Consider the following 22,610-nt stretch of genomic DNA (forward strand, 5'->3'; position numbering starts at 1 on the left):
GGAAAAGCGAAAGAAGAAAGAAGAATCGATGCTGCCGCTGTACGGGGAGCTGAGTACTAGCCCGAGAAAAAAACTTGCTATAATACACGCACGCACACATACACACACGCGCGGCGGCGATGGCGGGCCTGTGCACCTACCCCGAGAGTTTTAGAGACGCCATTGAAAAATGTTAAAGAGAAAGTTCGGAAAAATAAGCGAATATCGAAAGACGCGCGAAAGTGGAAGTGTGAAACAGATAGCTGCCTGCTATATAGAGTATGAAAAAATTAGAAGTTTACGTCGTGCGCCAAAAAAAAGTAGGAATTTTTTCCTTCCTTTTCTCTTTTTTGGCTAAAAAATTACGAGAGTATATCAAGAAGTGCAGCTGAATTCGCGCGCGCGCGGGCGAGTACATATGTTATCAGAAATGAGAAATCTCATCGGTGAGAGAGAAAAAACGGTTAAGCTAGCGCGTGACCAAGAGAGAGAGCGAGAGAGAAAAAAAATCTCGCGAGCAAAGATTGTAAAGAAATGAGAAAGAAAGAGAAAGAGAGAGAGAGAGAGAGAGAAAGAGAGAGAAAGAAAAAAAGGTAATGAACCAATTCTCACTGCTCAATCGACCAAATCAAAAAGCTTCAATTGCCAAGGCGCGCTTTTCATTTCGTATTATAGACGCGCTGCAGCTACTACTACCACTACCACTACTGCAGGAGTCTCGAGTGTAAGGGCCGCGCGAGAAGCTCTGCGAACTTCGCTATACTCCTCTCTAGCTACCTATACTCGGGCACAGGCACGCCTTCGAGTGGTTGGCAAAAAAGCAAAAAAAAAAAAAAAAAGAAAAAGAAAAAAGGAAGAAGAAAAAAAATCTCCCTCGCGGCACTTGCACTTTTACTAAACTTCTCGACCGAGCGGGATTATGCGCGCGCGCCGAGCTTATATGCATAAGCGATCGAGAGCGATAATGTAATAAAGTAATTTCGGACGAACTGCAACGTGTCGTGAGTGTGTACGAAAAACCCGGTGTGTGGATATTATAATGCACGGCCGAGCGAGAGAGCAAATCCAGATGTTGTATCAGAGCGAACAAGAGAGAGAAAAAATCCACCTTACTTTTATTTTTTTTTACGTAAAAATGAGAGCACGAAACTATGTACCGGGGCATGCTCGAATCCCCCCGGGTCTGAATTTCATTTCGAGTATAAAGCAAATACCAAGTCGGCGAAAGAGTGCAACGAGAAAGAGAGAGAGAGAGAAAGTAAAGGAAAGCATTTAAAAAGAGATGCTTTGTCTATGAAAATTCTGCAAAAAAAATCTCTGCAACTGAAAAAATGTTGCAACTTTCGTGTATAGTTGTGTTGTACTTGTCTGCACTGGCGGGCAATGCTTACTGTACCAAAAAAAAGAAACAGCCGACTACTCAGACTTAACCGGAACGCGATCATGACTGAATTAACGATTGACTCGAATAGGAATAACTCTTCCCCCGAAAACGTGCGAAATTATATTTCCATATGACATGCCTCCCTCGTGTGCGCTTTGACGATGGCCGCGTGGAGAGCGAGAGAGAGAGAGAAGGGCATTAAGAGCTCAAGCTCGAGTTCCAATTACGCTTGGGCTCTGTACACGAAGTATAAGGTAACGGTACATATACAGAAGGAGACAGAGAGAGAAAGAGTCTCGAAGACCCAAGCTCAGTCATTAGGATGAATAAGTAAGCTGTACCAGGCTCGGGATGTATATATACTTGAGGAATTAAACTCTTTTAATTAACGCGGTCTTTTTACGGAGAATTTAAATTGCCTGATTTGGACCCTGTCTCGACATGATAGTCGATATAGTCAGTCGCGCGCGCGGAGTGCCGCCAAATGGACATTGTTTTGCCTTCCTCGTCGTTCCTTTTTTTTTTTTTTTTCGTTAATACAGAGTCTCACTCTGAACTTCCCCCTTTTTTTCGACGTCGTTAAGAAAATTGGCCGTTTAGACTCGCTTGCTTAGGATAATGCAGAAAGACGCGCGCTTATAACACGAGACTTCCTAAATGCCACCTTTCCCGCGTGCATGTATTAATTCTCGAGGAGATTATATTAAGTGGATACTTTCTTTTCAAATTTACGCTTGGATTGTCAGAGGAGGAGATGAAAAACAACGATCAGTGCAGTAATGAATAAACGAATGCAGCGTAATGGCGTAAAATCTTTGGACAATTTTTCTATGTATTGTTGCATGTATTTGTTACAGCCTGTGATGCAACTTTTTACTATAAAAAATAATTATAAGAGAAACGGATAAAACTGTGAGAAGCAGCTAGCGAGCAGCTACACATGTATTCGAATTTAATGTATCTCGCGCATCTTCTATGCATAATTTTGATGACACACACACGACAAGTAAAAAGTAATATCATTTCGGACACGCGCAGCCAGCGTGAACAATGCCGAATTGAGCGGCCTTAAACCATTACCTAATTCTTAGGCCTCTGTTAATTTAAAGCTTGCAAGAACTCTTGCGAAAATACAATTCGATCGACAAAGTCTTATCTACGAAATCACACACTGCGTATCGTGAGCTCTGTGGTTCCTCCAATTTTGTGAGACGCGCATCGAGCCATTATGCGCAAGCTCTGTCATTTCCGATTTCTTATACGGCGTACAGTCAGTCGCCATTCGTTGCTGTAGACTCTTAGATTTTGAATCTTTCGAAAATGTGATTAAACGTTCATAGTCTTTCAACGAAAAATATTGTCCAACGCTGTACTTCTGCTCGTGCAGAAAGTCGACAATGAGATATAAAATATTGTTGTATTCAATGGGAGTGACGTGCGAATAAAAATATTGTAACAGCACGAGCAAGTGCATCTGCGCGATCCAGCTTTCATCCAGATTTCAACCAGACAAGGAGTATCGCAGGCAGCCAACGACGTCACCAGGCAAGCGACATTGCAGGCAGCCAACGACTCCAAGCAGCTAGGACGCAAACAGTATGAGTATGAGTATGCGTGTGTGATCTGTAGCGAACCATGCTGCTTGTTAATTATCAATAATTAATATTATTGTAAACCATCTCACTACCAATATAATATATAAACTTCAATCAAATAATTAAGTCTCTCTTCATTATCACTCCAACTCGGCAACAAGTCCAAGAAATAAATAGTTTATTGTTAAATCCCGACCACGGGATGTAACATATTGTTGCATACAAAATTAGCTTTTAACATTTATATAGCTACATTTAATGTGAAAAACATGTTTATAACTTGTTTATTAATCACTGCGTAAAATATTACAACTTGAATAAATTATCATTTCATGATGATTAATAAAATATGAAGGGTTAATACGCACATGATAAAATTTCCACCGTACGTGTATAATCAACGTATATTTACACGAAAATTTGGTTTTCAAAGGTAAAATTGACCAAAGAAATTTCTTTGACCCTGTGAAACATTATATAGCACAGAGTCAACAGCCAGAATGAAAGAAAGAATACAACATCGATGCCAAGAGAGGAAAAAAATATCGGGTCATCGGAAATTAAATCCAGATCTTTAGACGTTGCGCCTTTGTACCGTCTACACAGGCGCGCCTATATATAGATATAAAATACACTCAGGCGCGAAACACGAGATTCAAGGTTTCATGCGCGCCTAAGGAGCAGCAGTACACTGTGGCATAATGTTACATTTACCATCGCGGCTCGACGTTAAGTCCCTCGACTTCTGTAGCGCAGCGCTCCGTATCTATGTGATGTTGTAATGCACTCCACGGCAGGGAGAGAGAGAGAGAGAGAGAGAGAGAGCCAAGGAGTTTCGTGCATGGGGTCGTCGTCGCAAGAGAGCTAAATTTTCCTCGCGGACATGCTTATGCATTAGATTCTATGCGGGAGAGATCAGGTGGTTATAAGACACGACGACGGTGCATTGAGGGACAGGATTAAGACCCGAGCGAAATGTAATTGAATTAGATGCCGCGCGCTTGGCTCGAAGTACAAAGAGGATCGGATATCGCTTATCCTCGTGAACGCGAATTATTAGCAACGATGTATAGATCTATTAATGAGGGTTGACCGTGAAAAACAAGAGGTGAACTTTGTTACATGAAAAAAATAAAAAATAAAATGATAAAATTAAGTCAAGGTGGGTAAGGGAGTGATCACGCCAGAACCAACTGTAGAACAATTTGCAGTTAGTGCAACAGCTAGTACAACAACGTCATAAAAGAAAAAAAACGGAAACGAGTACTCGAGTCCACTGCGCCGCGGAGAAAGTTAGCCAATCTGTCAAGTTGAAAGGAAAAGAACGATCCGACTGAAATGGCAATACAGCTGCTCTCTCGGAATTTACTGCAAGCTCGTTAAATTTTTCATTGTTGTTTTTGTCGCCGTTGTTAATATACGTGTCCACCGCTTGTGGTACGGAGCGGAAAAAATACGTCGTTGAATAAATTAGCTCTCACGCCCCATTTTTATCCCCCCCCCCAGCGTTTTAGGTTCAATTTCGTTAATTGTTTTGTTTTTCAATTGTTTTTCCACAAACGTAAAATTGCACCTGCTCGAATTTGCATTGAAAATTCCAATTGCTTTCGCGCGCGTAAAAACTGCACTATAAATAAGTGAATAGGAAACGAAAATCTGCGAAAAATGAAAAGATCTCGCGTCTGACGTGTACACCTACTCGCAACTCATATACATGCACGCATAAAAGTATTGAGCACATCGCAGTCGGAAGAAGTAAAAATAAAAAAGCACAGAGGAAAATAGCACCCAAGTAGAGTATACTACGCGTTTACTCGGCCAAAAGGGTAAGTCGATCTTTGCTTTTCCGCTAGTATATACACTAGTCGCTGCTGCCGCTGCTAGAGAGCAAAGCCATCCGGTGGTGTGTGTACGTATATACTCTCGCGAGTCGTAGTCTCAACAATGAAACGCGATCCCCCGGATGCTGTATGTATAAGGATATCGAGCTTATTACCATAGAAACATGTCGAATATGTAATATATATTATATACGCTGGAAGGAAGCTTTTTATACACCTTGTAATATCAACACAGAGTAGTAACTTTGCGATCTGACTCGATTAGCGTCGCGTCAAGTTCGAGATCTCACTTCTCTCTCAAAGCTCGCAGCAGCAGCAGCACTTCTAAATCAAGTTTTGAAAACTTTATACGTACAGCGGTGGGCATGAAATTCTCTCTATTCGCTATCAAAGGTGCACCATCGCTGCTGCATCGGACACACACAGCAGCAGTAGCAGTCGAAAGAAAATAAATAGAGGACCTTTAATCGAATCCAGTGTGTGTACAGACGGTCGCGCAGAGGCAGGTATATATATAATATATATATGTGGGACGAAACGAATTTACAATCCTTCGTGCGTCGCCATGGTCCACACGTACAGCAGCAGTAGCGAAATTACCCCTATTGTCGCGCGGCGCGTATACTCTCGCTTTTGCCGCGCACGTGTGTATATCCTCGAGAAAAGCGTCGACGCGGTGGTGATTCACGGCGTATAGCATATAGAGAGAGAATTCACCGATGAAAGTAGTTCAGTGGAATACAAAAAAAAAAGAAGGAAGGAAGAAAAAATCAATTTCTCAACAATTCTCGCTCGCAAGTTGGACGCCTCGATAATAGTCAAACAAATTAACGCGTAGATACACGGATTTCAAGAAAGTATACTTTAGAGAAGCTAGGAAAGAAAGGAATAAAAGGAACTCGTTTAAGAATTAAAATAAATTTCTATCTCTTTCTTTATTTTCTACTTCGAGGCGTTATAAAACAGTGTAAAACTGAATACTACATTCACCGAGGATTGACATTTCAATTTCTCGTTTACAAAACGACCCAATAATTAATCATTAAATTATTAAGTCGTCTCCGTCATAGACCAGCAATGGCGCGATCTCAACGCATCCTCATCCGCCGTTGCTGCGCCTTCCATCGCCAAGTATAAATGGCAAGTTAAACTTCTCGTGTTACCTATCTTGGCGCGAGCAAGAGAAGGAAGGAGAGCATGCACACACTTGCTCCGCGCTTTAGCCTCGTGCCGTCGCTTTTCTGCATAAATCTCGGATCATATACCACGTTAGCTTGAGTTGCTTACACACTACATCTGTATTGCATAGATCTCTTATGCTTCATGTTGGTAAATTTAACTTTGTATTATATGATATACTTTTAACTTTTTCATCGAAGCTGCATGAGGGGGTTTTGATAGATATTCGTGATTTATAATTTATCGACAGTGAAGTATTGTATCTTTATTGTAATTATTATGAATTCATATGAAAATTTTAAAATTCTGCGAAAATAATGAATTGCTGGAGAATAGTGATTGCCTGGGTAGAAATATTCAACACATTTTAACAGACATTACCAATAATTGGTTTATTTTTAGCGATTTTTTGTTACAATTCTGTTACAAATATAAAGCGTATTTCAAATGTCCGGAAAATGATAATTTAACTGTGTCGAAAAAAAAACTAAAACAAAAACAATTTTTACCTACATTAAAAATAATAATACCACTTTATGCTTCCACCGTTAGATGGCGAGTACCAATTTTTCAGTAAATCTGCAAGTGGCCAAGTAAAATTATAATATATGTAATAGCATCGTTTAACCAAAATTCATTATACAAATCATTTTGTTGTAATTTATTATTTATTATTTGAATCGTTTGTTTGTATTTGATGTTGGTATTGGTTGTATTTGATGCGTTGTAATGCGTTTAAAGTTAAACTTAACCAATTCATTTTGATCACTTTTTAGATTTGAAACATAAAATTTTGAAAAACTATTGAACGGATTGTTAATGGTGATATGCGTAATATATGTGAGTTTAATACTTTTATGCGCCAGAAAATTTTTCATTGTCCAAAAACTGATAGTAAAACTGTTACCTATTCCGTGCATGTGTATCTATGCAGTACCGTTCGCTATGCCGCATCGCATTTCAAGCAAGAAACATCGTATTTCAATAGGTAAATCGATGTAAGCGAGCAAGTTTTAGTTTTGAAAATATTTGTCTTGTATCTTCAAAATTATGTATAGGAATAACATTTTAGAACTTCAAGAGCTGGCATAACTTTACGATTCAACGTTAAGTTTTCCGCCGCTGGTTTTTGATCTTTATGCAATATCCGTGTAACACAAGAGGCATCACGAGCTTGGGCTGTCTTGGCCGGGGAATTTACAGCGGCTAACTGGAGGAAGAACAAGCCCGTGGGACAAAGTCACCGCCAGGATTACCCTCGCGCTTGAGCAGGTTCTGCGTCGGGCGTTCGCTCCTTCTCTCCCTCTCTGTATCTCTCCAGCTTTCCACTGGACTATATACGCACACCCGCATGAACTCACTGTTGCTTCTGCGGCAAACGAAGCGTCGCGCGCGCCCACGTATAAATAGAGGAAAAGCAGAAGAGAATCGGGATTACCCTGTACCGAAGAGATCGAGGAAGGAAAAGATTAAAGTTATTTTTAAGGTGAGGGTTTACGGCTTGATACGCAATAAAATAGCTGTATAATAAGATGGTGATTCATACCAAATGAGTATTTGAAATCATTGGGACTGTGAATTTTCAGGTTGATTAATTCATCGTTACAGAAACTTAATACTAACAAATTAAGGTAACGAAATCTATGAGAAACAATACTTACGAGATCATTTGGATACTTGTTGATGAAAAAATTGAAGAGCTGTGAAACAAACCTACTCTTTAAATAAATTATAATATAAGCTATTATGTAGTTTCACTTTCGACTTTCATAATTTTCATTTTGCTAAACAACATTTCTGATAGAAATGCTGAACATTAATAACAACCTACTACCCAAAAAATTACCATTCAAAATGATGTAAAACAAACGATCATTAATTGGTTTGTTTTGAGCATTCTAGATTAGCTGGAAATGACAATTTAACCGTTTCAAAAAATGTAAACCAGTTTTCTACCACTATGAATGCGATATTACCACTTTGAGTCCCCCCGCTAGATGGCGAGTATCTTTATACCTGTAAATCCGCAAGTGGCGTGACTATATAATTCATAATTAAATACCAATAAACCATTACTAATTCAGTTACTTCAGGGAATCAGGGTCTGCCAAAACCGGGAAAATTAACATAGGATTATATGGGAGATTTACAGTTACTCATATTTCAAGAAATATGCAACTTTTTGAAAAAATAAGGACACAAATCGATTTCTCTTAAAATTTTCCGTCGGGAATGATTGTCTACTCAAAATTAATTTAATTGATGTTTCACATTTCAAATGCAGACAGTTGAAAATAGTTATTGAATGAGTGTTTATGCAGTAATTAGCTTTAATTTTATGTTATGGATATTGAAGGTTTGAAAAATTTCACGGGTTACGGCAAGTCACACAGTTTCAAAAGTGTATAAAAATTCAAAAATGTTTAGAGCGCTATGTTCAGCAATTGCGTTCATCTCATAACATTTATTGACAATACTTACGATAATGTTCGATTGAAAGCGTTTCTAGGTTTTAAATACTTGCATCAAGAATCATGGACTTACCTAGAATCAAAAAAAAAAAAAAAAAAAAGATTATTATTATTAATGTACGACCAAAAGAACCAATAATTTTTTTTTAAACCAAGATTTCATGAAAAAAGCGGAAGATAACATGGTAGGGGGTTTCAAACGCGAACTATTCGATCTCCTCGCGCGCGCGCACACACGCACAGGTCGTGTGTTTATAAACCTCGAAATTGGAAGCACAGCCGCAGGTCGTTCCTTTGATCGTCTGTATAATTAGATTCCAAAGGCTACCACCACCACGTGCGCCACGTTTGACGACTTTTCGGCTTTTCATGATTATACACGCAGCGATATCCACATACGCAGCCTGGCCGCCCTGTATAAATAAAGTACGAACGTACCACCCCCGCAGTAACCGTCTAAAATTGTTTCAAAATTTCATTGGCAGCGACTGACGCACCGTGCGTGTACACTCGCGCGAATAGCATATTTATCGGTGCATTACAGGATTTCGCGCCTGTATTTATCGTGTGCGGCTGATCCAAGGGCTACCAACGGGGCTGCGGATCATAACGCGCGATGCTAAACGAGGTCTTTTGACGGAGAAAAAAAACCCTTCATCAAAGAAATTTTTTAATGAGTTCTTTTGGTAACTGCGATCTTTTTTTTTTTGGTTCCAGCGGGTAAAAAAGTATTTATCAATTACGGTCGTTTCCACCTCAGGATGATCGAGCAATCAAACATCAAAAGAATAATGAATTCCGAGCGATAAACCGCACTCGATCAGTTTTCACCCCCTCGATAAGAGAGAGAGAGAGAGCTGCCTTGCGGCCCCCCTCTGCACTGCTAATAAATACATACATAAGAACGCAATTTCACGCGCCAACGAGTCTCTCTGTAAACTATAACTCGGACTGACGTCGAACGCGGCGATTTTAAGGATAGAAAAGAGAAGGAAAGAGAAAAAAAAGAATCCCTGAACGAAAAGTCTGAATGGCGGAGGACTTTTTTTTTGCTCGTGCAATCAACGCGCCCGTAGCGTATCGGGGGATCGCCTGAAAGCTGCAGCAGCAGCCAACTATGCCCGAACAACATAACGCGCTAGCTCTGCTCTGCTCTGCTCTGCTCTGCTCTGCTCTGCTCTCTCTTTCTCTCTCGTGCTACACCAGGAGGATTAAGCACAAGCCATCGGTCTTCCCAGCCGAGAGTGCGAACGAGACACGGACAAAGCGATCCTTGCTTATCTTGATTGAACTTGCAGCTCGCTGGCGACGCACTGCTGCTGCTGCTGCTGCCGCTTTACCCGGAGAGCTTTTCTTTGGCCAACGGCATAATCGGTTAATGTCGATTGTTTTTATCTCCGTGGCAGCGAGCCGTTCACTGCGTGCACAATGAGAGTTGAGACGCGCTGCTGCTAGTCTCCAAATAAATACGCTTTTCTGCCTTAAAAAAGATTGATGATGGATTTATGGCAATGAGGTCAACAAAACAATTGCTGTTTTTGTTTTTTTTTTTTTTGCGATTATTTTATCAAAATCAACGAGTTCTGTACATGTAATATAATCATAAAAGTATAATAACAATCAATGAGTCATCAACTCGTCTTGTATCTGCTGCAAGCTCTTGCCTTTGGTCTCGGGCAGTAAAAATATCGAGTACGGTATAATGGCTACGGTGCAAATGGCGTAAATCAAAAAAACGTAGCTGTGTCCCATGGCGTCGATCATCGGCTGATAAGACTTAATGGACACGAAGGACATGAAGGCGGCCGTAAGCACGGCTATGCACGAGGCCACGCTCCTCACGTTGGCCGGGAAAATTTCGCTGAGAATGGCGTTGGGCACCGGCAGCAGACCGATGAAGAACGAGACCATGTAGATGAGCAACGAGACGCCGGGCAGCCACTGCCATTGGACCGTGTCCACGTTCAAGTCGACGAGGATGAAAAAAGTCATGACGCCGATCAACGAGATCGACAGACCGATGCTCGAGACCAGTAGCAAAAATTTCCGACCGCATTTGTCGATGAGAAATATCGAGCCGATCGCGGCTACCGTTGCTATTACGTTGATGTACACCGTGAACAACGAGGGATCTGTCAAATTGAAATTGGCGTCTCGTAGAATCGGCTCCATGTACATCATCATGACGTTGGAGCCACTGATCAGGACAAAAGTATAAAGCGCCATTATGTGCGCCGTTGCCCTTTGCAACGGCTTCGACGTCTTGAATCTCTGCAATTTCTCCTTGAAAGTCATGTCGCCGTCCGTCGTGACGAACTTTATCACCGCGACGAGTTCGTCGTCGACCCCCTGCCCGGCGCGATACCACTGAATGGACTCCCGTGCGGCGTCGTGCTTCTTCATTTTCACCAGATGATGAGGAGATTCGGGAAGCCAGAAGAACAGGGCCGTCGTGACGATGGCCAAAAACAGATAGACGTAGGCGGCCTCGTTCACGCTGAGCTGAGAGCCGCAGAGAGTGGCGAGGATCTGGCCGACGGGCGCCCCCAGGGTGGCCAGTGATATGAGAGCGCCACGGATGCTGGGTATCGAGACCTCGCCGATGTAGAGCGGAAACACGCTGAAGGTCATGCCGAGGCCCAGGCCGCTGAACAGCCGCGAGAAGTACAGCCAGACGAACGAGTCCGAGAGGGTGATCAGGAGCCAGCCCAGCAGAATCGGGCAGAGCGTGATCAGGATGGATTTTTTGCTGCCGAGATAGTTGACGCAGACGGGTCCGATGATGCCGCCGAAGCATCGGGTGAGATTGAGGAAGGACGCCACCCAGGAGGCCTGCTCGACGCTCAGTTTAATCGGCGAGTCGGACTCGGCCAGTTTCGCCAGGGTGGGAGACGTCCAGGCTCCCATCACTCCGATGTGAATCAGCAGCAGATTCACTGCGCACGTAATATAATGGCATACCAAGGTTATAGCGAACGATTATTATTTGTGAAAAATGAAAAATTAGACAAGACATACCTCCGGCACCGGCGATCCATTGGGGATAAATTATATTTTTTCCGATTCCTAAAATCATTTGGAAAAAAAAATTGTTCAATCCGTTGAATCGGATTGCGGCTTCGATTTAACTCAGATATTTCGACTCGTCGCGCATTTGTCGATTACAAAGTTATCCAAACAATTTGAGACATCGAGTGAACCCGTGCGTGGCTTTGGATGACGGATTGATTGAAAATTGTTCAACTAGTTCACATTGTAGTAGTGCACTAATGATGGATTAGAATTTTTCGATTTTACACTTCGAAAAAAGATGTTAACGTTATTGATGTTACCGAACGAAGAAACACTGATGAGAAGAGCTGCAATTGGCACGACAAGGTGAAGCGACGTAATTACATGCAAAAAATATTCTTATCTTATCTCGATCATAATTCTACTGGCAGGCATTTCATCAAAACACGAAATTCACACGTAAAAACTAATAATCCGGCTAATTCTGTAAGATCATTGGTACAATATTTGCGACGCAAGTAAATTTTTTAACACGATAAAACAGTCGATTGATTAATAAATCGATGAAATGACACTATTATATGTTGATGACTACATTAACTGAAATCTTCTACTTGAAGCCAATTTAAGATCAGTCAATCAAAATAATTCAAGTTTTCAACAATGAATGATTGGATGTCGCTCTAAGCTTGTTATTCTTTGCAGTCATGCCCTGCCTCGAGCATCTCGAGTCTCTCTTTGTACCTTCATTCGAAGCTCAAAGGCTTCATTAATTTTGCATCGCATATTTAATGGAGTTTCTGCCAACTAAGACCACGCGTCAGACGAAGAATGTAAAAAAAAAAAAAATTAAGGGAATTATATAATTAAATGTCCGTATAATTTTCATTTATTCGGAAAAAAATAAAGGTCTTAAATCAATTATTCATTTAATTAGGAATAAATCTATTTATATACACTATCCTGCTCAAAATTCTCAATATTAATAATGGCTTCATAAACAAAAAATATTGGCAAAGAGCTTCCTCATAAAAAATAATATTAATAAAAGCATCGGTTATTAACGAAAAAATTCGTATTTTTGAATTTTGATTCACTGTCTAGTGCCCTAACTACCAGACGATTACACACGATACATTTTGATGTTAGCCAAAAGGCCGAGAAAACAAAAACTCATACAGACATTTGATGGTAATTCAATGTAGTTTCCAAATATGTAAATACCAAATTGTCCTACGACGTCTGGTTCCAAATCTCGATTTCAAGCCTATCACAGAACTTCCTCTATGAAGAAGCAATACAATTTAAATACGATAATACAACTTTCAACTTTCACCGCTAGATGGCGAGTACCGTTGTCTGTAAATCCGCAAGTGGCAAAGTAAATCTAACTCTATATAGTGTAAACAATTTTGAAAAAAAATGTTGTCTTCAACTTCCATTAACATGATATGTAATCATGAGGTTACACTACTAAATTCTATATCTATAATGCGTTAACGTAAGCATTGCAAGCTCGAGCGTTTGTATTACCATCTGAATTCTCATACGCGCGTTAACGCGTCCAAGTCGATGTGCCACGTATGCGCAGCGGCGGCAGCAAGTGACAGCCAACCAACCGATCTTACATCGCACTGCAGCACACCCAACACAACACGCCTACACATAACTCGGTATAAACAGGCGCAGTGTGTAGCGCTGCATGACGCGCCGCCGCGTCATGTAAGCGTATGCACGTAAATGACAACATTATCGACTCCTCTCGTCGTCGTCGTCGTTGAGCAGCGCCCAAAGCAGCTCGAGTTTAACGCGCCGCAGCGAACGTAGCGTATAATCAGCTTCAACTCGCTGCTGCTGCTGCTGCTGCTCTGCATCGTTAACAAACTGCAAATGTGGCCAACCCTCCGAAGTATATTATATAATATACACTTGCAACTTATATATTTGCCGTGCGCTTATAACTTGAGCGCGAGTCGCTGAACTGTCGGATGCGATGATCGATCGGTCGATAGCGTTTAAAACGTGAATTTAATGCGCGCGCCCACACTCGACGTGAGTCGGATTCGCGGATATGTATCGATCCCCCACCCGCGCTTATCAACCTATCAACGGGCTTTTGCTTTTACAGCGCGCGTCTGACTAAATTCGTGCATTTCTACTTGCAATATATACGTATAACAGGTTTCTTTCACCGAGGGAGAAAAGCAATTTTATAAAGCCGCGGTAAAAATTGAACAAATACTTAGATTCGTGTCTTTTAAAATTGTGTCCCATCAATCCTGTAAAGATTTCAATTTTAGACAATTTTGCAACACTGTTAAAAACAATTTATGCAAGAAATGACCAGCCTCGCCCGCAGTCGCTCCCATACGCGGTTGGTTTCAATCTATATCGATATGATTGTATATAGTTCAAAAGCTTCTTCTCCTTATTGGTGCTGCGTCTGTGCCAAGCTGCGCGCTTTGCCTCTTTCGAGTCTCGGTCATCCGCATATTTCAATCCTCGCTCAAAGAAAAATCGAGAATATTGATTTTCAACGAAAAATGTCCACGACTCCCACGTATCGCCGCACAAGCCGATAATACACATACGTATATCCGCTGAGAATGCGACGCGCCAACTATTTCGCTGCCCTGCATATGTTCAAACGTGTGTGTACAGTATGCGCGACGTGTACTTCTCTACCGTACACGCTACATTTCGCATGCAACTCTCGAATATATATCGCGCGGTAGTAGAGTCGACTCTAGCGGCTAGCATAATTTGCAATGCGGCCCCAGAGCTCTATCTGGTTCTCTCTCTCTCTCTCACCCCGGACTCCATCTGTCAATCGACGAGGCGATAATTGCCTCCAGGGGTATTATGATAATGATTATAATACGTGTCGATTGCTTTACGATATGACGTTTACCGCGTTTGACGAGGAGCGACGGCAGCGGATCGATTTTGCGATAATTTGGCGAAATCTCGATTGACCACGCGCGCAACCGTTTCACATCCATAACCATATATTCGAAATCACTCATCGGTCATATAAAGAGGAGGAATCGGAATTGGCTCGGGTTTTAATTTTGCTGACTGCGTTGTAAAATGCACACACGTGTCCGCGTGATAAAAGACGAAGATGATCGAGCTGCGCGCGGATCTCATTTTACGCTCGGACGAGTCGTATGCACGATCTATGCCCTTTTTGAACTCGCTGACTTTTACCTAAAAAAAAAAAAAAAAAAAAACAAATAGTTCAATCTTCTCAATGCGCTTGGTGCGCATTTAAAATGCACATGACAAAGCAATTACTCAGCTTATAGAATCGCTACTTTGAGAAATAAATTTGTATGGCAATCGAGCGATATTGGACAGCATAGATATAAAGATTGGCAGCGAAATGATTGAACGCGCAGCATCGAAACATCGATATACTGATATAATAATTTATGTGTCAGAGAAATATTTTCAAACTTCGTCGGCTCCGCCCCGCGTACGTATCAAGTTGTTGAGCAACAAAGGTATACATAACAAGCCAACTAACACCTCCCAGAGCTCCTTTGTGCTCATCCCCTCGATCGCGTACGCGACTACACAGGTACGTATACTGTACCAGAAATAAATCCGTGCCGTATATCGGTAAGCTCGCAAACAAACGAACTACATCCAAAGATGGAAGGAAAATCAATAATTTCTTTTTCCGCTTTACGTTTCGTCTATTTTGCCGCGTCAAACGAAAAAAACTCGCTGCTGTACCCCCGCTGCTACGCAACCGTATATATATATATAAGTTAAATGTTAGCAGCAACGGTAGTTTCAAATCCATTCTCATATAATTTTTTTTTCCTCCTCTTTTCTCGTTCGTTCCTCTCTTTCGCATCGTCGTTATCGTCGTCATTATCGTTCGGCAGCTCTCCTTCTCCTATAGCAAGCTCGGAAGAAAGCGCGACGCGGGGCCCGACACGGCAGACTCTCCTGTAGAAGCTCCTTTTTCGGCCTCTATATAACGCTCGCTCGCGCGCGAGTCATTTTCTCGCTTCTGCTCGTCGGCTCGCGCGAGAAAAAAGATAAAACTGAACGTTATATACCGAGAAAAGCGCGCGGACAGATAACGCCTTCGGAGGAAAGAAAAATGAGATTGTTCTGAGATATTGCGAATGAGTATCTTATATATCTATATATAGCGTGGCCACGTCGCTCGAGCGTGGCAGCGTTCGATGCTCGCAGCTCCTTTACGCCGAGGGTATAGGTAGTAATAGTAGCAGCGTAGCTTTTCCTTTCATACACTTGAATTAAGCTTTGAAAGTGTATACTGGCGCGCGAAAAGCAGACACACGCGGGCCGCGTGGAATCGAGGTTCCAAAACACTCGACTGGTGTACACGAGCATAGCGCAGCAGCAGCGCAGAGAGGGTGAGCGAGACGATGATTGATGTAAAGTATGTGTGTACAGGAATGCGCGCACGTGTATACGTTTGAAATTTCGATGCCTACGACGCGTTCGAATGCCACCACGCCGACGCCGAATGCCGAGTTGAGATCCGAGAGAATTCGAAAGATTTCTGAGATGTACCTTCGGATTTAGACATCGGTACGTATGTTTCTCACGGATGGAAATTTTTGGTTATTCGCTATTCGTTGCGATGCGTATTGATAATTTTTGAAACCCCGTAAAAAAGTCACCGCGGATGATGTGTGGTTTTTTGTGTGAATATCTAGCTTTATTGCCATGATTGTCCATTTAATATTGTGCGTACATTGCATAGATTAATTTCTATTTCATTAAGCTAGTTTAAACTTTTTATAAAATTTTTCATATCCAGAGTGAAAAAAAATCAAAAGCTCACTTACAATTCGTGTGCAATATTGCAGAAGATACTGTGAGAAAAATTTCACCAGTCTCCTATTGACCGAATTCTCTCTTTTTTTTTATTCGAATTCAAGCTTGATTGCACACTCTGAATATACTTCAATTCGAGGATTTTTTACATCCACTCAACTTTTTAAAAGTACGAAATATATTACTTTTGAACTTTTTTTGCACGTATATTTTTAAGTCAAGCTCGACAAAACTTGAGTTGCTCCGCCGCCCCCGCGGCGCGCAGGTAAACTTTGCAAAAAATAAAAAAAGAGCAATCAATCTACTTTATTCCTGCGATTGCTCGATTACTTTGAATTTATCTCAAGCGTACTTGGCAATGTGTCATTTTTTTTCATTTTTTCAAAGCTGGAAAAGCTGCGCTTGTATAAATTATTACAAGTTTTCATTTTGCGCCTCACAAAAGGAAATAAACGCTCAGATAAAGGGCACGAGTGTTTATTTTAATTAAATTTTCGCTCACTGACGCTCCAGTTCGATTATTACTTTTATATATTTTGTTCATAATTTCGCATTTTATTATGCATAAATTTTAAAATTAAAAGCAATTAACTCAAATTACGAATAATTTGACATCGCGCTGCATGCGTAAGCTTCGGACCATCAGTGCTACTTGTGCAGCTTGTGAAAAGTTTGATGAATCACGCTCGTTCTCAAAATTCATTAAGCTACATTTGTCATATGTATTTTTAATTTGAACATTCTACAAGATTCAATTTCGATGCACTTGATTCACGTGGCGGCGCGTACATCAAAAAACTATTATTATTTCACTGATGGTTCATTTTTTCGCGCAGAAAAATCAAAAAGATTTTTCTGCCCCTGGCGAATATCGCTCTTTCACGAGCTATTTTTTTCCATCGCCCTGCATATGCATAACGGTGGGGCCGAACGAACGAACGAACGAACGCGCATCGGACTTTTTTTCACGAGCAAAGCTGACCCAGCTGTATGAATGTTAACCGCGCCGTGAAATAACGTCATAAAAAAGTTCCCTATATCAAAATCAGCGTCGCGCTGCACTTTCTTGCTGCGCGCGCGGTGACGCTTACTCTATAATACGCTTGACAAGATTTGACTGATCGCCCGTGTGATCCTTGCAAATGTATGTCTCCGGGGCCTCATTATCGGAAGAGTTATATTTTCTTGAATAATAGCTGCGTTAGCTACGCAATTCGCTGGTCAAACAATTACGTACACTCGTTTGTCGCAAAGCTAAAGCTCCAGAGAGAGAGAGAAAAACTCGTAACGGCCTTTAGCCAAGAGTACACCACTATAATACTCGAGACTTTCCCATTTACATCGCTCGGCGCGCGACTAAAAAGAAGAAGGCCGCGCGGGCGCGTAAACGTGGTGCATCAGAGACGACGACGACGCACATCTCTCGCTGCGATGCACTTGAAATTGTGCAGTCTGCTATCTTAGTGTGTCACGTAGAGCAGAGCAGAGCAGAGAGACAGTTTCTTAGCCCGACGACGACGACGATGACGACGCGACGAGAGTACGTCGCACTTTTAACTTGGGCTAAGATGAAAAGATAAAAGAAGGAGAGAGCGCGAGAAAAAAAATAAAAAAAGTGCATCGCTTTCGTGCCGACGCCGCGCGCAGCAGACGCTTTGAATATTTAATTTGCGTAATTATTCAGCGCAATTTTTTTTACTCCACTTCTCGGCATGAAAAAAAAAAAATAATAATAATAATAATAATAATAAAACATCGTCAACCTAGAGAGAGCTCGTTTTCGCTATCGCGTACAATTTCACAATCATCTTCAGTGAGAAGTGTTTGACGAAACCCACGCGCTCGAGTAAATCAAAACTATGTTTATCTTACAGGTGCGCGCGACAATCGTCGTCGTCATGCTCGTCGAAATATCAAACTCCACGGGAGGAATTTGTCACGCGGAAGTTAAAATCAGAGCAAACTTCTTCTTCGTCGTCGTCGTCGTTGTCGATCCGCATGAGCCACACTACTGGTACTACACGGGGCTCTGATGGGGCACACAAGGAAGGAGTCGAGCAGCCGCGTTGCGACCGACGTGTAAAGTCACAGAGCAAGAATTATTCCAGGCGCGGTTCCGCCCGGCGCGAACTTTTCATCGACTCGAACACGCGTACCTACATACATAGAGCCAGCCGCCCCGCATAGTTATAGGCGCTCGATGTGGAAATTAATGCGACCTTCCCCCCGTTATACCGAGCCGGTCTCGTGTTCTCTCCTCTTTCTTATATGTATACGCGTTTCTCAATTACGCGCGCGGGGGCCCCTCCTCTCGTTCGCGTACCATACCTATACACTACTCCTATTCCTAACTCTTCAAACTCCGCGTAAACAAACGCGCAGTCGGTAGCTGTCATGCGGACTACCCTACTACTCAAAACTCTCTACTTCACTATATGTATAAAAATATTTGCTCTCTCTCTCTATCTCTCGTTCGAGGTTCGAGCTCGTGTCTGTGTACAGACTCCTTTGTCTGTTGTTCTTGTTATATAGCTTTTAATTAATTTTCACGATGATGATAATTAAACTTCGTACGGCTGGGCCAGGCACGCGCGGCAACAGCATTCGTGAAAATGAATAAAAAAAAAAAAAAAAAAAAAAAAAGAAGAAGACCGCGGAGAAACCATTGAATGAAAAAGAACTGTGTGGTACGCGGGTGCGCTGATAAAATAAAAGAGAAAAAGGCTCGAAGTAAAACGTCGAGCAAAAAGGGCCAGTTTTAATTACTCTTTGCTCGATGCCTCCTTCCTCGTCCTCTTCTTTTTTTTCCATCATTTAGTTGTGTTTGTATATATAATACATATAAAGTACTTGATTATGCGCTCTATACGCGGTCGATTCGCGTTGTAATATTATATACATAGAGAAGGCAAGACAACGCCAATTCGAAGAGAGAGAGATAGAAAGAGAGAGAGAGCAGGTGCCACCGAAAGATATCTTGCGATAATTGATCTCCCGTGAGAGGACGAAAGGACGGGCGGGGAGGGTCAAGACTACGGTACGCTTGCTTGTTTTAATTGACAGCGGTTCGCGCGATATGCAAAGTGGCTCAGTCGACAGAAATTTCAAAAATATTATCGAAAAGCTTTGACTATATGATAACCAATACTGATACTTACATAGTTAATAACCGATACTGATACTTACATAGTTTTATCAACTTTGTCACTTACAGATTTTACCAAAAAAGGTTCTCGCCATGTAGTGGTAGAAGCTCAAAGTTGCATCATCGTAGTCAATGTGGTCGAATACTGGTCTACATTTTTTGAAAAAATTTCCATTTCCAAGTAATTTAGAAAGAACTTAATATTTGTAACATAATTGTAACAGAAAAATCGCCAAAAATAAGCCGACTAATGAATATGTATTTTAAAAATTATAAATGATAATTTTTAGGTCATTAGGCTATTTTTAATGATGAGCATTTATACCTGGGCAGGCTCTCTTCAACAAAACCTTGTTAAAATATTTTCGGCACTAATATTTAATATTTAATAATTATGTAAGTTTAGTAAAGACCGTAAATTCATTTGATTACAATTTATTGTAACCAAAAGGTACGGTTAGCACGTACATGACAAAATATTGAAAAAAAAAGGAAATAAAAAATTATTTGAAAACAATTTTTGTTCACAAATGAGTAATGAATATACGAATTAAATTTAAGTCATTAAACCGTTATCCTGCCTTTTCTACAACTATAAAATATATGTTATTCCGAACTGCGATTCGATGTAACGACAGCTTAAAATTTATCCGGAAGTTCACAATTTCGTGAAAAAAGGGGGAAAAAGATTTAACCGGGTTGGATTTGATAAAAAAGTATACAAGCACGGGCTGAAATCCTGGTATTCCGTGAAAATTAGGTGATCTGCCAGCATTGCTGGCAACAAGACGCATTAAACTTGAATTACAGTCCAAAAAAGATCTACAATAAACGTAATTTAAATTCTATTGAGCTTTTGAACGATTAAAGCAGGGAAGTGTAATAAATTACAAGGTTTTCAATTCGAACTGCAAAAGCATAAGATATTAAGGGATTTTTTCCTAATTTCTCGACATACTTGCCATGCCGAATCCTCCAAAAAGTAGAAATTAGGACGTGAAAAAACGGAAAACTTTTTCGTCATGCATCGCCAATGATGCACGTAGCCCAAAGCCAGATTGTTACGTATTTTCTTTTCATGTTTGTGGCTGTGTTTTTACGTAGGATAAGTAGTCAACCGAACGTTTGAACAGCTACGTAAATACACCGGTAAAATACAGCGTCGATACATACCAGCGATGATGCACATCCGCACTGCACATGTATGCCCAAGTTGCGTGATTTCGTCGAAAAAATATTTTTTGCGAATTCAGCGATTACCGAAATCTAGCAAATATAACGGGGGAAAAATGACGCGAGTAATTAATGCGACCTCTCATTCGTAATATACGCGCAGGGCATGATAAATCACATTTTTAGCCTAATATTCAATAATTTACGCCGTCACTTCGTCTTCTCCGCAGCGAGTCCCGGGCGTGTTTCTACGCGCCGGGTTGGAATTCGACGTAAGTTTAAACCGGACAATTATAAGTTCCTATCTCTATCCGAAGTTCGGGCTTTATACGACGCGCCCCGAAGTTGACGCTCGAGTCGTTAAAGAAGACGACGGTTGGCGGTGGCGATGTAACCCCGTTGATGATTCCATCGCTGCAGCGTCGATACGAAATGGTACGGGGGTATATGTAGTAGGAACTGTCTTTAGTGCAAACTCCGGAGGAAGCAAAGTTACACTTTCTTTGGGCTACACTGCAATATATATCGTAAATATTATGCGCGCGGCCAAGTTCGACCGATATTTCCAAGTGAAACTAGATTACAGAAATCGATATACTAGATGGATGTATGGATAGAACAATACATTTTATACGTGCCAAGTTCAAAATTTAGCGAATTACTTTTTGACCAACGAAATATTTCAGTGGATTCTTGGTATCTTAGTAAATGTTCACAGTTGATTCTATTCGGGTGTTGGTGTTATACATACAGATCTTCATTAAATATTTCAAGTCGTATACGCGTCAGAAGTTTTAGTTATGTGACAGCTAGAGTTTTGTTTCAGTTGAAATTATAATTTAATAATTTGCAGTGTTTAATAAAATTAAAATTACCGGACTTGTGAATTTGGAACCTTTTGAGTAATAATTCTCTTAAAATGATTTACTTTTTTAACATCTCAACTTGGAACAAAAGTAATAAAACTTTGGATAAGTCGAGCTCGTAGTCACTACATGTTTACACTTCAATAATATATTTTTTACCCTAGTTTCATTATCGAAAATTTTGAATTATTCAATATTCGGGTTTTACGCCAATTAATTTCTAACGTGAAAATGATCAAACTTTTGATAAAATAAACCGAGAATCGCGCAGGAAGAAAGACCGACGGCTAAGTCGGGACAACTGGCGCTACTACCGTGTGCTATTAAATAACGGTTTTGCGGCCAGCGCTTATTAGGGTGGTAGAAAATCGAATTTGTGCCAACGCTGGGCGAGAGAGAGAGAGAGAGAGAGAGGGAGAGAGCACAAAAAGGAGCTCGAGAGTCTCTCCCGCATATACATACAGAGCGAGCTAGAGAAAGAGCCGCCCGCGCGAAAGCTCCAAACGAGTCAAACGAAATTTAAAGCACCTGCTACGTGGTCAAAGACTTCGATTGTATAGCGTGTACACACACACGCACATACATTATTCAGATGTTTAAGTCAAAGTTTCCTGAATTTTTTTTTCCTCTTTATTGCGGTGAAACTACTACGGGCACGAGGGGTTAGTCAGCCAACTTCCAAAAAACAAACTTCAAAAAAGAAGAAGAGATGTCGTGTAGAAGCTTCCAATTTATCATAAATATATTTCTTTAACAAATCACTCACCGAATAGACTTGGATAAATAATCAATAAAATTTCCTTTTACGTACCTGTAACAAAAAAGTTTATTTCCATTATTCATATGTCTTGAAATTTACGAGTACGTATATCAAATTTAATTAAATCGATATATTAAAAATATGCTGTTACCAACATAAATATCCCAAAAGCAGTCAAACAGTCATATATCATTGACAAAACGACATTTTCCGTACGCGCGCCTTTTCGAGTCTCGCGTATTCATAGTTCGAAAACTATAGGTAAAATTCACGTCTCGAATGCAACGAATCGCAATTGAAAAGCAAACGTCGTCGTTGAATTTTACATAAGTTTAAATCTGATATTTCAATTTATGGAAGGAAGAAGTAACTCATGCGCGT

At 40.9% G+C, this 22,610-nt stretch overlaps 2 protein-coding genes across 3 annotated transcripts in view; both read right to left on the reverse strand.

Annotated features, from left to right (window-relative positions):
* The window catches only part of LOC106652084 (E3 ubiquitin-protein ligase MYCBP2), a 157,251-nt gene that overhangs the window by 95,680 nt on the left and 38,961 nt on the right, over positions 1-22,610 (reverse strand). The gene's annotated exons all lie outside the window — the stretch shown is intronic.
* LOC111693570 (facilitated trehalose transporter Tret1-like) lies at positions 10,031-11,784 on the reverse strand. The gene is made up of 2 exons (XM_023458431.1): positions 11,468-11,784; positions 10,031-11,385 (listed from the first exon to the last, which is right to left on the reverse strand). The coding sequence occupies exons 1-2, from the start codon at positions 11,523-11,525 to the stop codon at positions 10,070-10,072; spliced, it is 1,374 nt and encodes a 457-aa protein (XP_023314199.1). The 5' UTR covers positions 11,526-11,784; the 3' UTR covers positions 10,031-10,069.

Source organism: Trichogramma pretiosum, unplaced genomic scaffold, assembly GCF_000599845.2.
Source record: "Trichogramma pretiosum strain Unisexual culture from Peru unplaced genomic scaffold, Tpre_2.0 scaffold13, whole genome shotgun sequence".
In the NCBI taxonomy this organism is placed as follows: domain Eukaryota; kingdom Metazoa; phylum Arthropoda; class Insecta; order Hymenoptera; family Trichogrammatidae; genus Trichogramma; species Trichogramma pretiosum.